Below are 16,418 nucleotides of genomic sequence, written 5' to 3'. Positions count from 1 at the left end.
TTTAGTGTTGTAAGATCACTTTGCGTGGGATTGTTCCAAAGGCGATTTATTACGTCACAAGCAAGAATAAAACATTATAAACATAGTGCGCGAACAATCGTCTCTGTTTGTTACTTGGAAATGAAGTAATGGACCACTTCTTGTCACAGAATACCCATATGTCTGTCTAATTTTCGCTTATACAATCGTAAGAGCTGATATACATATGATTGTAGAAATACTTTAGGCTCCTCGCGGTCCCTCTGAAATCGCTTGGCAGACCCCTAAGGGACCTCGGACCCCAGTTTGAGAACCGCTGGGTTATACACACACATAACGATTTGGATACCACCTGTTTATAAACTCATCTCATGCACATGCTCCGAAAACCCTCTCAGGGTTGGATCGTAGACGATTAGAATAAGCTTTACACCAGGAATTGATGTTTTGATTCTGTATGGAATGTTTGTCGGTGGAAAAGCAAAATATATTGGTGTCTTTTCCATTGCGATTTGTTTATCGTTTGTCGGCGGCATTCTTTTTCTGAACTTCCGAGTTTTCTTACTACCCATACTAAGAAATGGTGTTAATTGTTTGTTATGTTTAGGAACAATCCAAAAAGACGTAGGATGTAATGACTTCCGTACATTAACGACAGTACACTACCAGATGGAACAAACAAAATTTGGGTTTGTCAAGTGATTGTCTATTCTTTTAGAACGCTTATTTGGATTTAACTAACCGAAATATGTGTTTTTCTAAAGCTGCCGTATAAAGCAAAATGTGCATTTAAATAAAAGTCAAAAAGTCAAAAATGTTTACAATGTGTAGCAGAACTGCTACAACTCTTTGTTTGTCCGTTAACTAATCAAATTTGCTCCTGCAAAAGATGGTCACCTGTTTTGGCGTGTGTTTAGAAGTTTTCGTTTAACACATTTTTTTAAAGCTTAACTTATTATTATTTTGTGAGTTTTAAGGCGCAACCTAGGTTTTATTTCACTAGCTATTAAGTTGAAGTTTAATATTATTTTATCATTCTGTTTTGGTGGTAAGTTAGAAGTCCTATTTGATTTGCGGCAATAGATAAAAATTCGTTTTCAAGATAAAATTCCTAAATAGCCTGTTGTGACTTTTGTGACAACAGTCCTGAATTACACATTTCTTAAGACGCATATTGTTGTTTATTGACCTACAACTTAAAGCAAACCATGCTTGCGTATAGAATAGGGTTTCCATATGTCCGTGAGCTAAATTCCGGACGGTTTCAATAAATGTTTTGCGAGACCACAGTTGCGTTACAATGCATTATATAGCATGTTGTTACACGTTATACCATCCAAAACAATGCCATTTTGGATGAAATATCATTACTATCACAGAGATAAAAAGAGCAGTTTTATTTCTAAATAAGTTACAAACATTTACAAGATTCGGTCTTTTGGCATAGTATTGTTAGCTTTCAAGACGACGTGTTGTCTCGCATGAAGATGAATGTACGCGGTAGGGTGCTTCGTGCATCAAAATCAGCACAGAAAACCGTTATAACATGAACATTTAAGACCTCGTAAAAAATGTGAAAACTACCGCAGTTTAGGCTACACGACGCAAAAATTTAGGACATAAGAGTTTTTTTCAAAAATTATTTCCGGACGTCTGTTAACCCTATTATAGAATGAAAACGTCACATGGAACAGAGTCTTTACATAATATAAACTTTATATCGCAGTAAATAATATAAATAGTTAAAACTAGCCGTGACAATAATAGTAAAATAAAAAAGTTAGTTAGTTTTTGCTTGTAGCAGGTTCAAACCAATGAGATTAAACATTATTTTTTAACCATTTACGATCCACAACTTTACGATGTCCTGCAAGTTTTTTTGCATTTTCTTGCACCACTAGACTTACAAAATAAACACTTTATGCTTTATAGCTCTAAAGATCCAGACAATTGTGACTCAATTGTATGAGCATAATAATCATTACCCCATGCAATATTGCAAAGCTATGGCAAACTACAACATAAAAACATTTTGTGGCAGTATTATACTGTCGCGATTGCAATGATGATTTGTGAAAATTCTGCAATTGTTATTTTCCAAAAAAGCGCGTTGCGACTCGATAAGCTCGCAAGAAGTCAATGTGTGTCAACCTAATTCAACTGTATTGCCAAATGTTTGAACGTTGTAATATTTTCTGTTGCAGTTAATTAGGATGGAGATGCGAGTTGGTCATCTGCTTTTTATATGCTTTAATACTCGTATGTTTCGTCCTGCGCAGTGGTTAGACGCTGCTTTGTGTAGGATTTAACGCCTTCATCCAGGTTATACATTAAAGCGCACTGGTTAACCTTTTTTGTTCTAGCCTTTTCCTTCTATTCTATCGAGAAGTATTAAAAAACGAACCGCAAAGGAAACATCAGCAGCCATTAGAGAAAACACCTCTTACGTCCAGTGTTAGTAGGCCTATGTCTGGTGTTCCTCGGAAATAGAACATCAGACGATCTTGGATTTGTTGTTCAACAACTTGTTAAAAGGCACAAAATATCACGCTGATTCACAATCGCATGAGTTTTTTTAAGTTAAGACACAAGTTGAAAGGTTTTCTCCATGGAGTGTGGCCAAGTAAATTATAAAAAGACAGGCTGACCAAAGTGGCCGCGTTTCAGGCCATAGGTGTTCGGATTAATGGATTGGCATTTTAATCCCAATTAGAAACGTCCTCAACATCTTAAAAAAATTGCTGATTAAAGGGGCGATAAAATGCTCGCAGTTTTTCCATAGTTTCCGCGTTGGCTTTCTGCTTACCATTGCGAGTACGACCTTTTCCCCTTCCAAACACTTGAGTTGTTTGACATCGCCCACTGACTTTGTGTACTTATGTTGCGCTGTTATCTGACGATAGCAAAAGAACCCCGTGTCTGGATGGCGAACAAAGTCCTCCCTCAATAAAACTTTCGGGATTCCAATAAAATCTTGAAGGTCTTCAATAATTAAACCAGGGTTATCTATGAATCGGTTACCGTCTACAACTTTTAAACTGGAAGGGTTGAACAAACGCTGCCACTCTTTAATGTGAGCTGAATAGATTCCATTGGATAGCAGTGTCGAAGCTTGATCGGTGCGGACTAAGTCGACGATTTTTTCTCGCCAATCCGAATGTCGAATGAAGATATTTTTGCCATTCTTCGATGTTGTGTTGCAGTTTTGGAAGATATTCATCAACATATTCCTCAAATGTTTTGTATTTTTTTATCATTGGGTCATCGTAGAGGTCATGTCTTATTCTCTGCAGCAAAAGTGATATTTAAAAAAATCAAATATAATCAGGAAGTAATTTTGCACACGTTCTGTAACTTTGTTAGGTTATGATAATTTAAAATTTAAAACTAGCTTGTGTAGTTTTGAATCAAAAACTCAACATTTTTTGTTTCGGTCATAATATAAAGCAGGGTATTCATATCACATCGAACAAGGCTAACGATTCTAACCGTGATTGTCTACAAACTTTGACAAGAAAATGGTTGGTGAACCTACATCATGGTGACACATATGGTAAGACGAAACATTACCCATCTTTATTAGCCACAATTCCTAAGTACAAGTAAATTATGTATTTTCAAAACAACATACTTCGTGAATAAAATCGGAAAACGCTCTTGTGGTTGGATCACAGACGATCAGAATCAGTTTTACATCGGGAATAGATGATTTTATTAACTGTGGGGTATTTAAGGGTGGAAAAGCAAAATATACTGGTGTTTTCTCCATTGTAACTTGTCTATCATTTGTGAGCGGCATCATGTTCCTGCAATAAAGACTGTTATTTTTTTTAATTGTCACAGATATTCACAATATGTTGGTTATGTTTTTTGTCCCAAGCTATTGGGGAAGTGAAGGGGAATTTCCCACTTGTAGAGTAATATATTGAGCCATCGGCCCGAACTCAATTCGTTTTTAAGAAGCCCGTTTAAGCCCGAAAGTTTGATTGACAGGCCTATAAATTGAAGCACCAAGAAAGACCAAGAAAACAAACACAATAGACAATTCGTCGTGAAAAGGGCGTTTTAAGCCTGTTTGACTTTAGGTCAGGACCATCAACTGGCTACTTATAGCTAATTATATTACAAAATGCTGAAACAGAGTGTAAAGTCAGGGCCGAATCAGGCCCGTTTTTTGAAAAAACCTAAGCCCGAACCCGGCCCGAAAAGCCCGGCCCGACTTGCAACTCTAGTTCAGTTAAAATGTCCACCAGATAGGGGATTCTATAAGTCCGGCCTAATATTACTGAATCATTTTGACCTCATGGTCGAATATTTGGTTTCGGCTCGACCATTTTGAGGTTTAAATGTTGTATGTGGAGTTTTGATGCATAATGCAGCCTACATATATGCGAAACAACTAATCAGCTTGAGTTAAAGGTTGTTTGATGATTTTTTGTGCCTTTAAAGCTAACAAAATCCCTTTAAAGAAACATATCGCGCAAAAACTGTCTAGCCGTATATTTACCGCAAATGGAACTGTTTGGGTTGGTGACATGTAACATCATTGCTATACAACGCAAGTTTGGTGTCGCCAAAGGTATTTATTTAAACCGTCAGGAATTTTACTCACACAGGCAACCCTACTCTAAACTTAAATCCAAAGCATTAAAATAAACGTAACTTTGACATTTTTTTCTACTTTGCATCGGCGCCAGTTTCTTCCGTGACTTTTTTATTCTGTGCCTTTTGTGAGATTTTAAAAATTTACGCTTTGTTTATGGGCATCTTTATGCATTGTTGCAATGTTTAGTTACTATAGTTCTATCGCTGTCGTGGATAACTCAATCGTACTCCATGCTCACATTTTTTGGCGTAATATTGGCGTACATAAGTATTAGCGGTCAAGGTCTACCGATCGTTCGATGAATCATATTTCATCATTGCTATTGCGTTAGGTTTCAGTTTTACACACGAAGTTAAATTTTCATTTTGCCTGTGGTAAAATAATGCGATTAAGTAAAAAAAAACACTTATCCAAAGGTAACACGTGACGACAGACAAACCACAAGCAGCAAACATTTATGTGGCATTATACTTCATATGGACTGGACCAAATATCTTGATATCATCTCAATTCTCAATACAGCAAACCGTTTGTTGGCAACCAATTGTCAAACCAAAATCAACTCTAGACGATATGCTTTTGTCACTTGAATGGAAAGCCGGACATCTTAACAAAACGTTCCTACACTTGAAACTCGTGCAAAGTCGTGGTGAATTAAAATTCCAATGTCATCTTACGGTGTACGCTTGCTTTGTGTGCATATTCTTATTCAAACGCGGTATTTTTCACGATTGAGCTGTGTTTGCTCTATACGACAAAGTACGATTTTTGGTTATAACTGAATGACTTGGAAGACCAATGTTTAAAATGAATAAAAATACTTCTAACAGATCTAACTTTGTTAAAATGACAGACAAATAGTCTAACCAATAAATAGAAAGGCAATAGGTTTTTTATGAAAGGCAATATGGTTTTTATGTTTTTACTAAGCAATATGTCAGGCTCATAAGCAAATCTAAGCAAATCTTATCTAAGCAAATCTTAGCGAATAATCTAACCAATAAATAGGAAGGCAATATGTATTCCCATTTAAGCGTTTCCACTGCTGTTTCGACTGGTCAACTTATGAAGCCATGCTATTCGGTTTACCGGTAAATGTCCAAGTTTGGTAACTCTCCTCTTGTGAAAAACCAACCCTCGAATGCCTCAGGAATTCGAACAAGCGGATGTTGATTTAGAAAGCTAATTATTCCGTGCGTCCCACATTTTTTAATCCCAATTCCAATAACTTTTGGCAGACGATGTCTTTCATTCTGCACAGAAACTGTTTTTTATTTTTATTTCTAAAACGATTTTGAATTAGCTTACAAGTTGCTGAGTCAGTTGCATCGAATCAAAATTTGTAATCACTCATTACACTAAAAAAATCTGACTTGCGTATTTAACACATCCATTATATTACGGTTCGAAATGGAGAGCGATATCACCTTGATGTTTTCCTTGTTGTATTGCTTTATCTCTTTGAGTTGAATTTCCCGCAACTTTATTCTGTGTGTAAGAGTTTCACCAAATCCTAGTTTGTTGGTGATAACTTTCCATTTTCCTGTTCCCATCAGAAGCAACAAATCTAATAATCCAACCACGATGACCTTTGCCTTACGATTTCGATTGTAGTTGTGTAGATTCATATTGTATTTACAAAATATTTGTCTGCAAAAAAACTTGTTGTCAAGAAATATGACATGCGTAACCTTAAAGCCCACTTGAACAAGTTAACATATATTTCGTGTGGAGTAAGACATTTGATATGTTAGGTTTGCCGACATTTGCAACAAGACACACATCAATTTTTAGAATTACCAATTCTTTTTTACCCTGAAATTACATTCTTGCTTGTTAAGGTTTGCCCAGAATATGCCTGACAAAATGCATTAAGTGAAACATACACAAGGGCCACACCCGGAGCAAGTCGTGTGTAATTTTCTTTTTACCAATTTCAGACTGCCGCTTACAACAACATCAGGCTAATAATTAAATAAAGTAACCCAAAAATATGGAACTTTTTCCTGAATACAACACACGTAAATACATATGCCATTTGCTACATTTTAATATCACTTTTCTTCAACAACGTTTTAAAGTAAATACTGGTCAAATTTATACAGCAAGCAATTACTCAGTTGTCGGTAATCGAATCTTCAAAGTGCATCAAAATAAGTTTCCACCTTAAAATTAAAAACTGTGCAGTAACTCTGGTTTTCGTCACAGTTGAACTTTAGTATGGATGATGACTATTACAATTACAGCAAAGCGGGAAATTGGCAAGTCTAGGTTGACGTAATTTTAATGCGATTTTTTATTGAACTGAGAACACGGACCTTATAATTCTCACCAGTCCAAATAATGCGGACACAATTAGTTTTCATGTACCTGGGGGTCGTGAAACGTTCTGGGACTGATTTTGTCTAATGTGCCAACTGATATCAATAAGATTATATGGTGGTAAACTGTTTGTTGTAAAGTTGTCATTAAACCACTGATTTACATTGGAATTCTGTACTTGTGGCTAAAAAAATACACGGAAGCTGAGTATACACCTATATTAAATTGTTACAAAATAGTAGTTCGAAGTAAGTTAAATCAACAACTCTTTGCATCTTTGCAATCAACATATATCTCAAGAACAGCGTCGAAATATAGTTAAATGTACCACGCCTCTTCTTACATGATAAAAACAGTTCATAAAATCCTTTATAGTGGCTAAACACTGTCACGTCCATGACATTTGGGTGCAAACAAAATGTTTAAAGACGCTGTTTTTAACAAAAAAGCTGCAAATTTTTATCTTGTTGACTTTCTGTTTTTACGGGCTAATGGCCGTAATAACTACTTGCTGTTATATTTCTTGTTGTTTCAACCGCTGTGATAACTTTGTTTCTTATATTCCGATACATCATATCCAGGATATTTGACCAAACGTAATTGATAACTTCATGCAAAATTTAGAAGTTTTTGATGGAGAAAATATATACCCGACTAGGCTATATGCCAAAGGTTGTCAAGCCTGCACTAACGCAACAATTTTTCATATCGGTTTCGCAAAATTATGGACAACACTGGTAGTTAAAGACTCCGGTATATTTAAGTGTATAAACAAACTTAAAGTTTTGTTACATTCAAAAAAAAATATTCAGCTGCTTTGTGCAAACATTTTTGTATTCAAGAGTTCAACGACTGTTTTTTAGACTTTTGTGTTCTGTCTTTACAATAAACTATTTTTCTACCAACTGCCGTAATGGTAAGATATGATACAGCCTCATGTAACTATTCTATTTACGTCATTGCAAAGTATACCAACTAACAAAATAACATACGAACAGACAAATTATACCTGAGAGCTGCTGAAAATAAGTCCATAACTCACCTTACAGCTTATACCTTATATCAGTGGTTCTCAAACTGTGCGTCGCGACGCCCTGGTGCGTCGTTTCAATTTTCCAAGGGCGTCGCAGAATATTTCCGTTTCGTGGCTGAACTCAGTTTATCTCATAAAAATGAGGTTTCAGTGCGGTTGACGTATATCTACGTCCATACTTATTGCGTAGAGTGCGAATTGACGTAAATTTACCTTTTTGATCAAAAACGCGGTTGTTGTTAAAACTCACAGGAGAGTAGACAAGTTTGCTACATACTGTTCGGTAGCGCAAAGATACGCAAATATTTGAAATGCAAGTCTATTAGGGTTTGGCTGAGGTTTTGTAATAGTAGCAACATAAAAATGAAACCAAAAACCTAGTTTGTTGTGTTAAATTTAGTCCCTAATCCTATCCCAGTCTTATTGTTCAGTTAAATACCTGTGTACCTTTACGCTTTAATTTATTATTTAGCAAACTTTTCTATTGTGCGTTCTTATGTTAGTAACTTTGCCAGTTATAATTCGGTGCCATATTACGTGACTTTCGGCTTACTTGATCGGTTTTGGATTCCAGGTATTTCTTTCTTGTTTAGGTGGTTTTAATCATGAGATTGTGGCAATTTTTTAGCACCGTCACCGTTTGTTAAACTATGCCCTATTCCAGTGGTCGGCAACCGCCGGTCTGCGGCCCGGTACCGGTCTGCGAGGAGTTCGTTACCGGGCCGTATAATTTTTCAGGTTAAATGCTATAAAACATTTGCCTATGTATCCCGGGGATGATAAACTATTTTAGGCGTTTTTAGTGCTAAATATTTGTAGTTTTTTGAAGACCGGTCCGCGATAAAATTTCACTTTCAAAAACGGTCCGCAGTGCAAAAAAGGTTGCCGACCCCTGCCCTATTCGATTTCTTTCTTTATTTTCACACAACTAATGATGTGTATTGTGTTCCGTTTTCAATGATGTGTATTGGGTTTCTTTACCAACGACATTTATTACTCCGTTATTGTTAAGTTTAATTGATTTCTTTGTCACTTGTACTTTCACTTTTTGGCTATATACCTTGTTTTACCACACACTGTTCACTTTTTTGTTTTACAATGTAATAGTTGCTTTTTCCTCGTTTCTATGATCGCTTCTTTCCTGTCATTAATTTGCGCTTGATTGTTCTTATCGTTGCCCGGTTGTGCCTTTAGTCGTCACGTGATTGTTTCTTCCACGGACTGGGATGCGTTGCACGTGTAAGAAAAGAAAGGAAGGTCAGTCTTCTTCTGGTCGCCGTGCGAGTTACACCGTGTGGGTTTCTGTCGTGTTGTACTCGCGTTTACTTGTATTTGAGCGCAACTTGTTGAAATCGAAAATGCGATTCGTTTATGCATTTGGCTTTTATCGTTTTATTTAAACAACGCCCATTAGTGAAACCAGTTTGTGGTCTCTCTTTGGCTTAGTGGTGAGCCGTTAATGCCATGTTCGGGCCGTTTCCGAATCATGGAGGCAGTTCTGGTTCAAGGTATATATAATTGGGCATAAGGCGATTGGGTTTAACATCGCCACTTGAAAGATATTTTAGCGAATTCCCAAAGTTGTAGAAATACTTCCGTAACATCACATTCTTGTATATATTTGCTTTTTACCAAACTAGAGATCGGTAATTCCAGGATTATTGTTATCTTATTTGCCAGTAATGCCGATTTCTATTGATTCCAGCTTTTCCTCACTACCACTTGTGTTGCAATCTATTGCGTTGCGTGACGTAACAATCAACTGACAGTTTTTGTGATAACGCAAAGTGGTTAAATTTTTTTCATTACTGGTATCAGGGAATACTAAGCAAAGACTGCACACTGCCCGCTTAAACGACATTAATATAAATGGGGCGATATCTTTGCCGATAAGCAACGGATCGAACTGAAAGTTTGAATGTAAGGTTAACTTAATTAATCTAATTTCTATGTATTTTAATCCGATAAATATTAGACGTTTGTGTTTTTGAAACAAAAATGTTCTCTGCAAGTATTAAGATTGGTTCCGCTTGAACGCGCCCAGTAAGACTTCAGTGTTTACAAACAATAGTTTTACAAAAAAAGTTGCATTTTATTCTGCGTTAAAGTTGCATTATTTGCTGTATAATTAAACCTACGCATATTACTAGTAAATATTTCTTTTCACCAATGTCATACAACGTTGTGGTTGTATTTAACTCTGGTCCAATAGGCTGGTTAGCGTATATTTTGGCATGAAAGTGGGTCAGTTTTACAAAAAACCGTGTTTGAAATAAGCTTGATTGTGCGTGAACTTGTGCATGTTTTATTTCCCACTAGTGACTAGTCTAATGCGCAACAAAATCCTTGTCTTCCCTGGAGTTCGATTGATTATTAACAGATCCCAAAGTCAGTCACCATCGAAACCTTCTTGCAGAAGAATCTGATACAAAAACAGAACCTTTCATGAACCTTTTTTCTGTACTGCGCTAGAAAGAAATTAACTTTATTAAAATATATTATTGTTTCGTCCCGAATAATTTTTGCTAACAGTTTGTGTTGTTTCAAATATTTCATCTGTGAACAAATGTTGCACTTCCATGAGTTTAATTATAAACAACTGACGTATCGGCGTCTCAGGATAATGGAATAGCTTAAAACACGTTTTTGAAGAGCAACTATAACGTTGGTAACACACAATATTAGCGATAAGAAGCATGTACGGTTACACTGGGTGATAAAACTTAGTTTAGTGACGCAAAAGCGATCACTGAATAAATCGGCTAAAACGTTCCACAGAGACACAGGAGTAACTCGGTTAGTAGCAAAGCTACAACCAATTACAAACACTTCAAACAAATACAATGCGAACTTTACAGAGCGTCCAAAAACACTCAGTAGCAATCTGTTGTCAAGACACTTTACAGTCACGTGCTTGTTACATAGCTGCAATTCACATTAAAATCAGATACACCGATACAGCATACAGCAGTGGTTCTCAAAGTATGGGTCGCGACCCAAACATGGGTCGCGCAGGGTCAAAAAATGGGTCGCGCTGTGCTGATTCAATGCTGACCAAACGAACTATTACTGCATTAAGGAAACACAAACGAATTTACTTAATGTAGTAGTAAAGTCACCTCACTCGACCACGTTGTACATTAAACAGAACCAACTGTTACTTTACTGCACAGTGCGATTGAAACATTTTTAGAATTGGGATTCAGTTCTATCAATGATCATAGTGCTGCAAAGCCACAATGTGTGTTGTGTTATGCAGTGTTATCGAAGGAATCGACCTCGTTAAGTCTGCAGCCATTTTGACATGGGCAGACTCCCATGCGGCGACGACGTGGCCTCGAAATTTCCCTCCGTCTCGTTAATACATTTTTTGATGTTTGAGGCGTGGGTCGTGAGATGTTCATAAAACTTAGATTTGGGACGCGGTCAAAAAAGTTTGAGAACCACTGGCATACAGCAAGCACATTTTGCAGTGCTTACCAAGACAGCAATGCACCATATCAAGTTGACAGCCAATTGGCTTTAAACATTAGACACAAGGTTAAGCAAAGTAACGCTACAGTTCGCGCATGACTTGACGTAAAAATAAAAAATAAAATCTCTGCATTGCGCAACAAGGCGTCCAGCTTAGAGTTGCACTAGTAACTGACAAAAGCGAAAAAATCGACATTTTTAATTTGCAATTTTTTTAGCTTCAAAACAACAATACAAAATACGCACACTTACTAACTTTCAACTACATCTTTTGTGGGGTTTGCCTTGGGCTTTCGGGGACCGCTAGTCTAGGGTGGTAACTAGTTAAATAGAAATGTGACATCACAAATAACGGGAAATCAAGAACGGAAAAATGTATTTGTACATTTTTTTCAACTGGTTTAGAGTATGAGGGTCTTAAAAAATTTACTTATAACTTATAACTCCCTCTTTTTTTAATTCCAATCAAAACTTTCTCCAATATCGGTAAAAAAATTGCTGGTTAAAAGGGCGATAAAATGATCGCAATTTCTGTAAAGTTTCCACGTTGGCTTTCTGCTTTCCATTGCGAGTAAAACTTTTGGGATTCCAATAAAATCCTGCAGTTCCTCGATTATTGGTCCGGGATCTTTAATAAACCGGTTACCATCTACAACTTTTAAACTCGAACTGTTGAAGAAACTTTGCCATTGTTTGATATGAGCTGAGTATATTCCATTGGAGAGAAGAGTTGATGCATGGCCTGTGTGAACTAAGTTGACAAATTTTTCTCGTAAGTCCGAATGTAGTAAAGATGCTTTTTGCCACTCAGTTATGTTGTGTTGCAGTTTTGAAAGATATTCATCAACATGCTGTTCGAATGTTTCGTATTTGCTGATCATTCGATCATCGTAGAGCTCGTATCTTATTCGCTGTAAACAAAGCGGTTAAGGGTTAAATATTTTCGGACATGTACCTATTTGCTCGTTCTACAGAATTTGTGTTGGCTATAAGCCTGCACAGTTTAGGTCTTGCCACCAGATGCGCAGATGAGACCTGATAAGCCGAAATAGTATTTTTTACACGTATTTCCGCAGTATGTTTATACTTTTTTATTGATGTATTTTTTTAAAAATTAGTTTGGGAAAACTATATACACGGACTTAAAAAGTAGCTGAGCAAAAAATGTCCAAAAGCTTCGTGAACAAAATATAGACTTTCTGCTTTAAATTCTGTCATATTGAAAACCAAACCAATAGTCAAATGTTTTGTGAAAATTAATACTACTATTCGTATATTAGCAAATGTGCAACCTATATACGTTATCCCAAAACGGAAATTGCACCTAATTGCAATATTTCTCAACATTGAGCTTGATTCGTGGATTTTTGCCAGGTGGTTTTTCCAACTTTTCCAAAGTAGCTTTTTTGTTCTTTCTATTAGATTTTCCAATTTAAACTCAATTCAAAGCTGAAACGCTTTTGTCAATGAACTACATAAACATATTCAGTTGCTTTTAAAGAAATTTGTTAAATTAAAACACTTTTAAAGAAATTTGTTAAATTAAAACATTGGAGTTTTACTTCAAGCATCTGATCATAAACTCACCTCATGCACATAATCCGAAAACGCTCTCGGAGTTGGATCACAGACGATTAGAATAAGCTTTACATCAGGAATAGATGTTTTGATTCTGTATGGAATATTTACTGGTGGAAAAGCGAAATATATTGGTGTCTTTTCCATTGCAACTTGTCTATCGTTTGTCAACGGCATTTTGTTCCTAAAAATTACACAAATCACTATAATTTAAAGTCTGCAAACACGGGTTATTGCCACGAGGAATAATGTAGATTTCTGTTAACCTAAATCTGTAATGTAACTCAAAAGTTGTTTACCGATATGCATCCAAATTTGGCAATTTCGGTAATGAGAAAAAGAAGCTCTCCATTGGTTTAGGGATTCGAATTAGTGGATGCTGATTAAGAAAACCTATTATTCCATGTGTCCCACATTTTTTTATTCCGATCACTTTCGGCAAGCGTTGTGTTTCATTCTACAAAGGGAATTTTAATTAGTTGAAAGTCCGTTAGCAACGAAAGAATAAAGCGCTAAAGAAAAAAAGTTGAACTTTGCATTGCAAAGATGCAAGTGCTAGATAATTCAAGAGCACTAAACAGAAACAAGTGCGCTATATTTCAGGTACAAAAACAGTGTGGGAATAAAAATACCTGACTATTTTCTGCGTTGTATTGTTCAATTTCTTGAGTTGGTTTTCCCGATGTAACAATTTACGTTGGTTTGCTGCAAACTTATTTGTGCCAAAAAGAGTTTTTCGCTCTACATAATTTTGAAACAAACTCCATTTTGTAAATGCAACCAGCAAAAAAATGCAGAAGATGCCGATTATGATGTTTGTCAGTCTTAGCATCCTTCTAAATCTTCGCAAATTTAAAGAACGCATATTTGCATTAAAATAATGCAAATCTTATTAAGATTAAACAAAATCTACGTTTTTTATGGTATGTTATGGGTCTGCGAAAAAGCAACAACAACCATGTATTATTGGTGAGTAAATTTGTTTTTTGTTTACTAAAACAGATTTTTTGAACTTAAATATAAAATTATTCATAGCTGATGGTGGATCAACGAAGTGATCAGTTTCATCGTTCTTCAAGGTAATTATTAGAAATAAGCGAGGACTAAATACAAACAAACATCAATGGTCGTAAAAAACAAGCTGTGTATAATATTTTTACTTGTTACATAGTTGCCAAACCAGTCAAAACCAAATGCAAATTGTAAACTAGTTTTTTGCCATAAAAAATAATGTAAAACATTTATCGTTTAACGCAGGGGTCACCAAACAACGGACTACACTTTTTGGTTTGCCAATTCGTTTTGATAACTTTGTAACATTTAAAAATTAATCTACTCCTTACGAAAGTTTTCCTGTCGCGATATGTAGAATGAATATTACCCAGTTTCATAGGATTACAACGCCCAGGATTGATCCAAAGCCGGCTTGTTACGTCACAAACAAAACTACAAGTGTTAATTGTGCGCAAACAATTTCCTTATATTGTTACTTGTGACGTAATATACAGGCATTGCTCGTAAACTGTACAATTTAACAGTTGCGCTACCACAATTCGAATTGGATTGTAGAAAGACCATATAATGGCGCATCTGGAAAAATCGCCTCGCGGGCCAAGTTTGAAAATACAGTGCTGGGGCATGGAAACTATGCGGCCCGCGCGAATCATTACTAAACTTATTCCGCCCACAGTGAACAAAGTTTGGTGGCCCCTGGTTTAAGACATCAAAAAACAGTATAAATAAAAGCCCTTCCCTAAACAAGGCACAAAGTTAATTGCAGAGATAAGACAACCAAAGAGCGACAGCGTCCGATAAAAGATCAGGCTTGGCATGAATATCCTTTTGTGGATGCACTTTGTTAATCCCCACGTATCAATAAATGTCAAATACTTCATGTCTGACAGCATACCGAGAATTATTTGATTAAATCGGTACAAATACCATTCTGTTGGACGAAACGGACTGGGCACCGTGTATCTTATTCCTAAGCGAACGAAAACTTTGACGTCATGGTTTCGTCGCTTTAATCGATTTAGGGCAATTTTAATGGCCGAAAGACGTTTAATAAAAATTGAAGGGTCGTAATAATCAAAATGTGCACCGATATGAAACACCACAACAACATTGCCTTGTTCAGTTATTTCGTCCAAAGTGTTTACAATGTAAGGTTTGACACGAGGAGGTCCCGGGTTTTGCAAAGGAAGTCCGTGTGCTCTGTAATTTATTGTGATGTTTTTCATTCGATTGTTACCATTTCGTGGTTGTGACCAAAGATCACTTCCGTCTACGTCATCAGTCAATTGGAGTTTTTCGAATAATATTAGGTACCACTGACGCATCGTCGAGTCCCCGATGAGGTAAATACGTTTGTTAGCCAGGCACTTATCAGCACGGGTTAAGTCACGATGCGTGTTTTTGATTTGAAAAGAATTCCATTTTCCGTTGAGATAAAAACCACTAGGAAGCGACAGAAGTTTTATTTGCTTTGGGTAAACCGTCTCATGTTGTTGCAAACTTTGAGTGTAAAATCCTTTGCTGAACTCGGTTTTGAGTCGAACTTGATTTGGTATGACAATTTCTCTGTTCAGAGTTGTGTCAAACAGCTCATTGCGCTCATTGTGTTCTAATTTTTCCTCAGTTCTCTGGTACCAAAGCATTTCTTTCGGACATGTTTGGTTGTTCGAGCGATAGCAAAACCATGTCGTTCCAAGCGTCTTGTTTGAAAAGTCACAGAGCATTTTATCTTTGTTACTAAAAAATCAATTGATTTTTACTCGTCAAACATAAAAGCAACATTTGGCCTTTCCAAGATAACAATCGATTTTTAGTATTTTTAACAATTAAAGTGAACGGTGTACATCAGACTTACATTAGTTCATGTCGCACTCTTCCTTGGTACCAGACGGATACGTTCCAATAAACAACAAGGGGTTTATTGTACTTGCTTGCATGATCAGGTCCATGACAGCTTCACTGGAATGTACAAGCTCCACTTCTAATTTGCTTAAACCGGGCCATGGTATCACGGTTCGCCAAGTATATCTTCCATTTCCATGATCGTAAATCGACACTGGCACTCCGTCGCCCCCCTACACGGCAGGAAACAAATTTTCGGCGCGAAAAAAACTAAAAACGTTTCAAGAAAAATATGTTTCAAGAAAATTTGTTTCGAGAAAAATATAAAATTTTTGCAGTGGTTGATATACTTGTCTGTTTGTGTATACATGTTTTTTACGGGCTTTTCTATAAAATAAACATAAAACCTATTTTTTTGAATACTAACACAAGGTGGCGGTAAAGGATTATACTGTACTGTAAAAAATGTGTTGTATGTTGTTGATGAAGACAAGTTCAGAACAAAGAACGGTTCTTTGTCTTTGGTGCGTTTATAGTCAAATAAGAAAGTGCCCCATTTAGTAGGTTATT

The 16,418-nt window shown here is 36.3% G+C and overlaps 1 protein-coding gene and 2 pseudogenes across 2 annotated transcripts; all 3 read right to left on the bottom strand.

Moving 5' to 3' along the window:
* Window positions 1-2,678: 2,678 nt before the first annotated feature.
* On the bottom strand, window positions 2,679-6,213 carry LOC145213123 (heparan sulfate glucosamine 3-O-sulfotransferase 6-like; annotated as a pseudogene).
* Window positions 6,214-11,857: 5,644 nt separating this feature from the next.
* On the bottom strand, window positions 11,858-13,681 carry LOC145212393 (heparan sulfate glucosamine 3-O-sulfotransferase 3A1-like; annotated as a pseudogene). Its single transcript, XR_013856685.1, has 4 exons — window positions 13,625-13,681; window positions 13,292-13,449; window positions 13,002-13,176; window positions 11,858-12,325 (listed from the first exon to the last, which is right to left on the bottom strand). The product of XR_013856685.1 is annotated as a heparan sulfate glucosamine 3-O-sulfotransferase 3A1-like (transcript).
* Window positions 13,682-14,169: 488 nt separating this feature from the next.
* LOC145212391 (NXPE family member 3-like) lies at window positions 14,170-15,747 on the bottom strand. Its single transcript, XM_080080502.1, has one exon. It carries the CDS (start codon window positions 15,728-15,730, stop codon window positions 14,708-14,710), a length of 1,023 nt encoding a protein of 340 aa, XP_079936628.1. The 5' UTR covers window positions 15,731-15,747; the 3' UTR covers window positions 14,170-14,707.
* Between the last annotated feature and the right edge of the window lie 671 nt (window positions 15,748-16,418).

Source organism: Phallusia mammillata, chromosome 2 (genome assembly GCF_965637545.1).
Source record: "Phallusia mammillata chromosome 2, kaPhaMamm4.hap1.1, whole genome shotgun sequence".
Taxonomy (NCBI): domain Eukaryota; kingdom Metazoa; phylum Chordata; class Ascidiacea; order Phlebobranchia; family Ascidiidae; genus Phallusia; species Phallusia mammillata.
This window is presented reverse-complemented; position numbering and strand designations above follow the sequence as displayed.

What these genes read in the sequence shown, in the direction of transcription:
- LOC145212391 (XM_080080502.1), bottom strand. Translation starts at nt 15,730, where the DNA reads ATGCTCTGTGACTTTTCAAACAAGACGCTTGGAACGACATGGTTTTGC.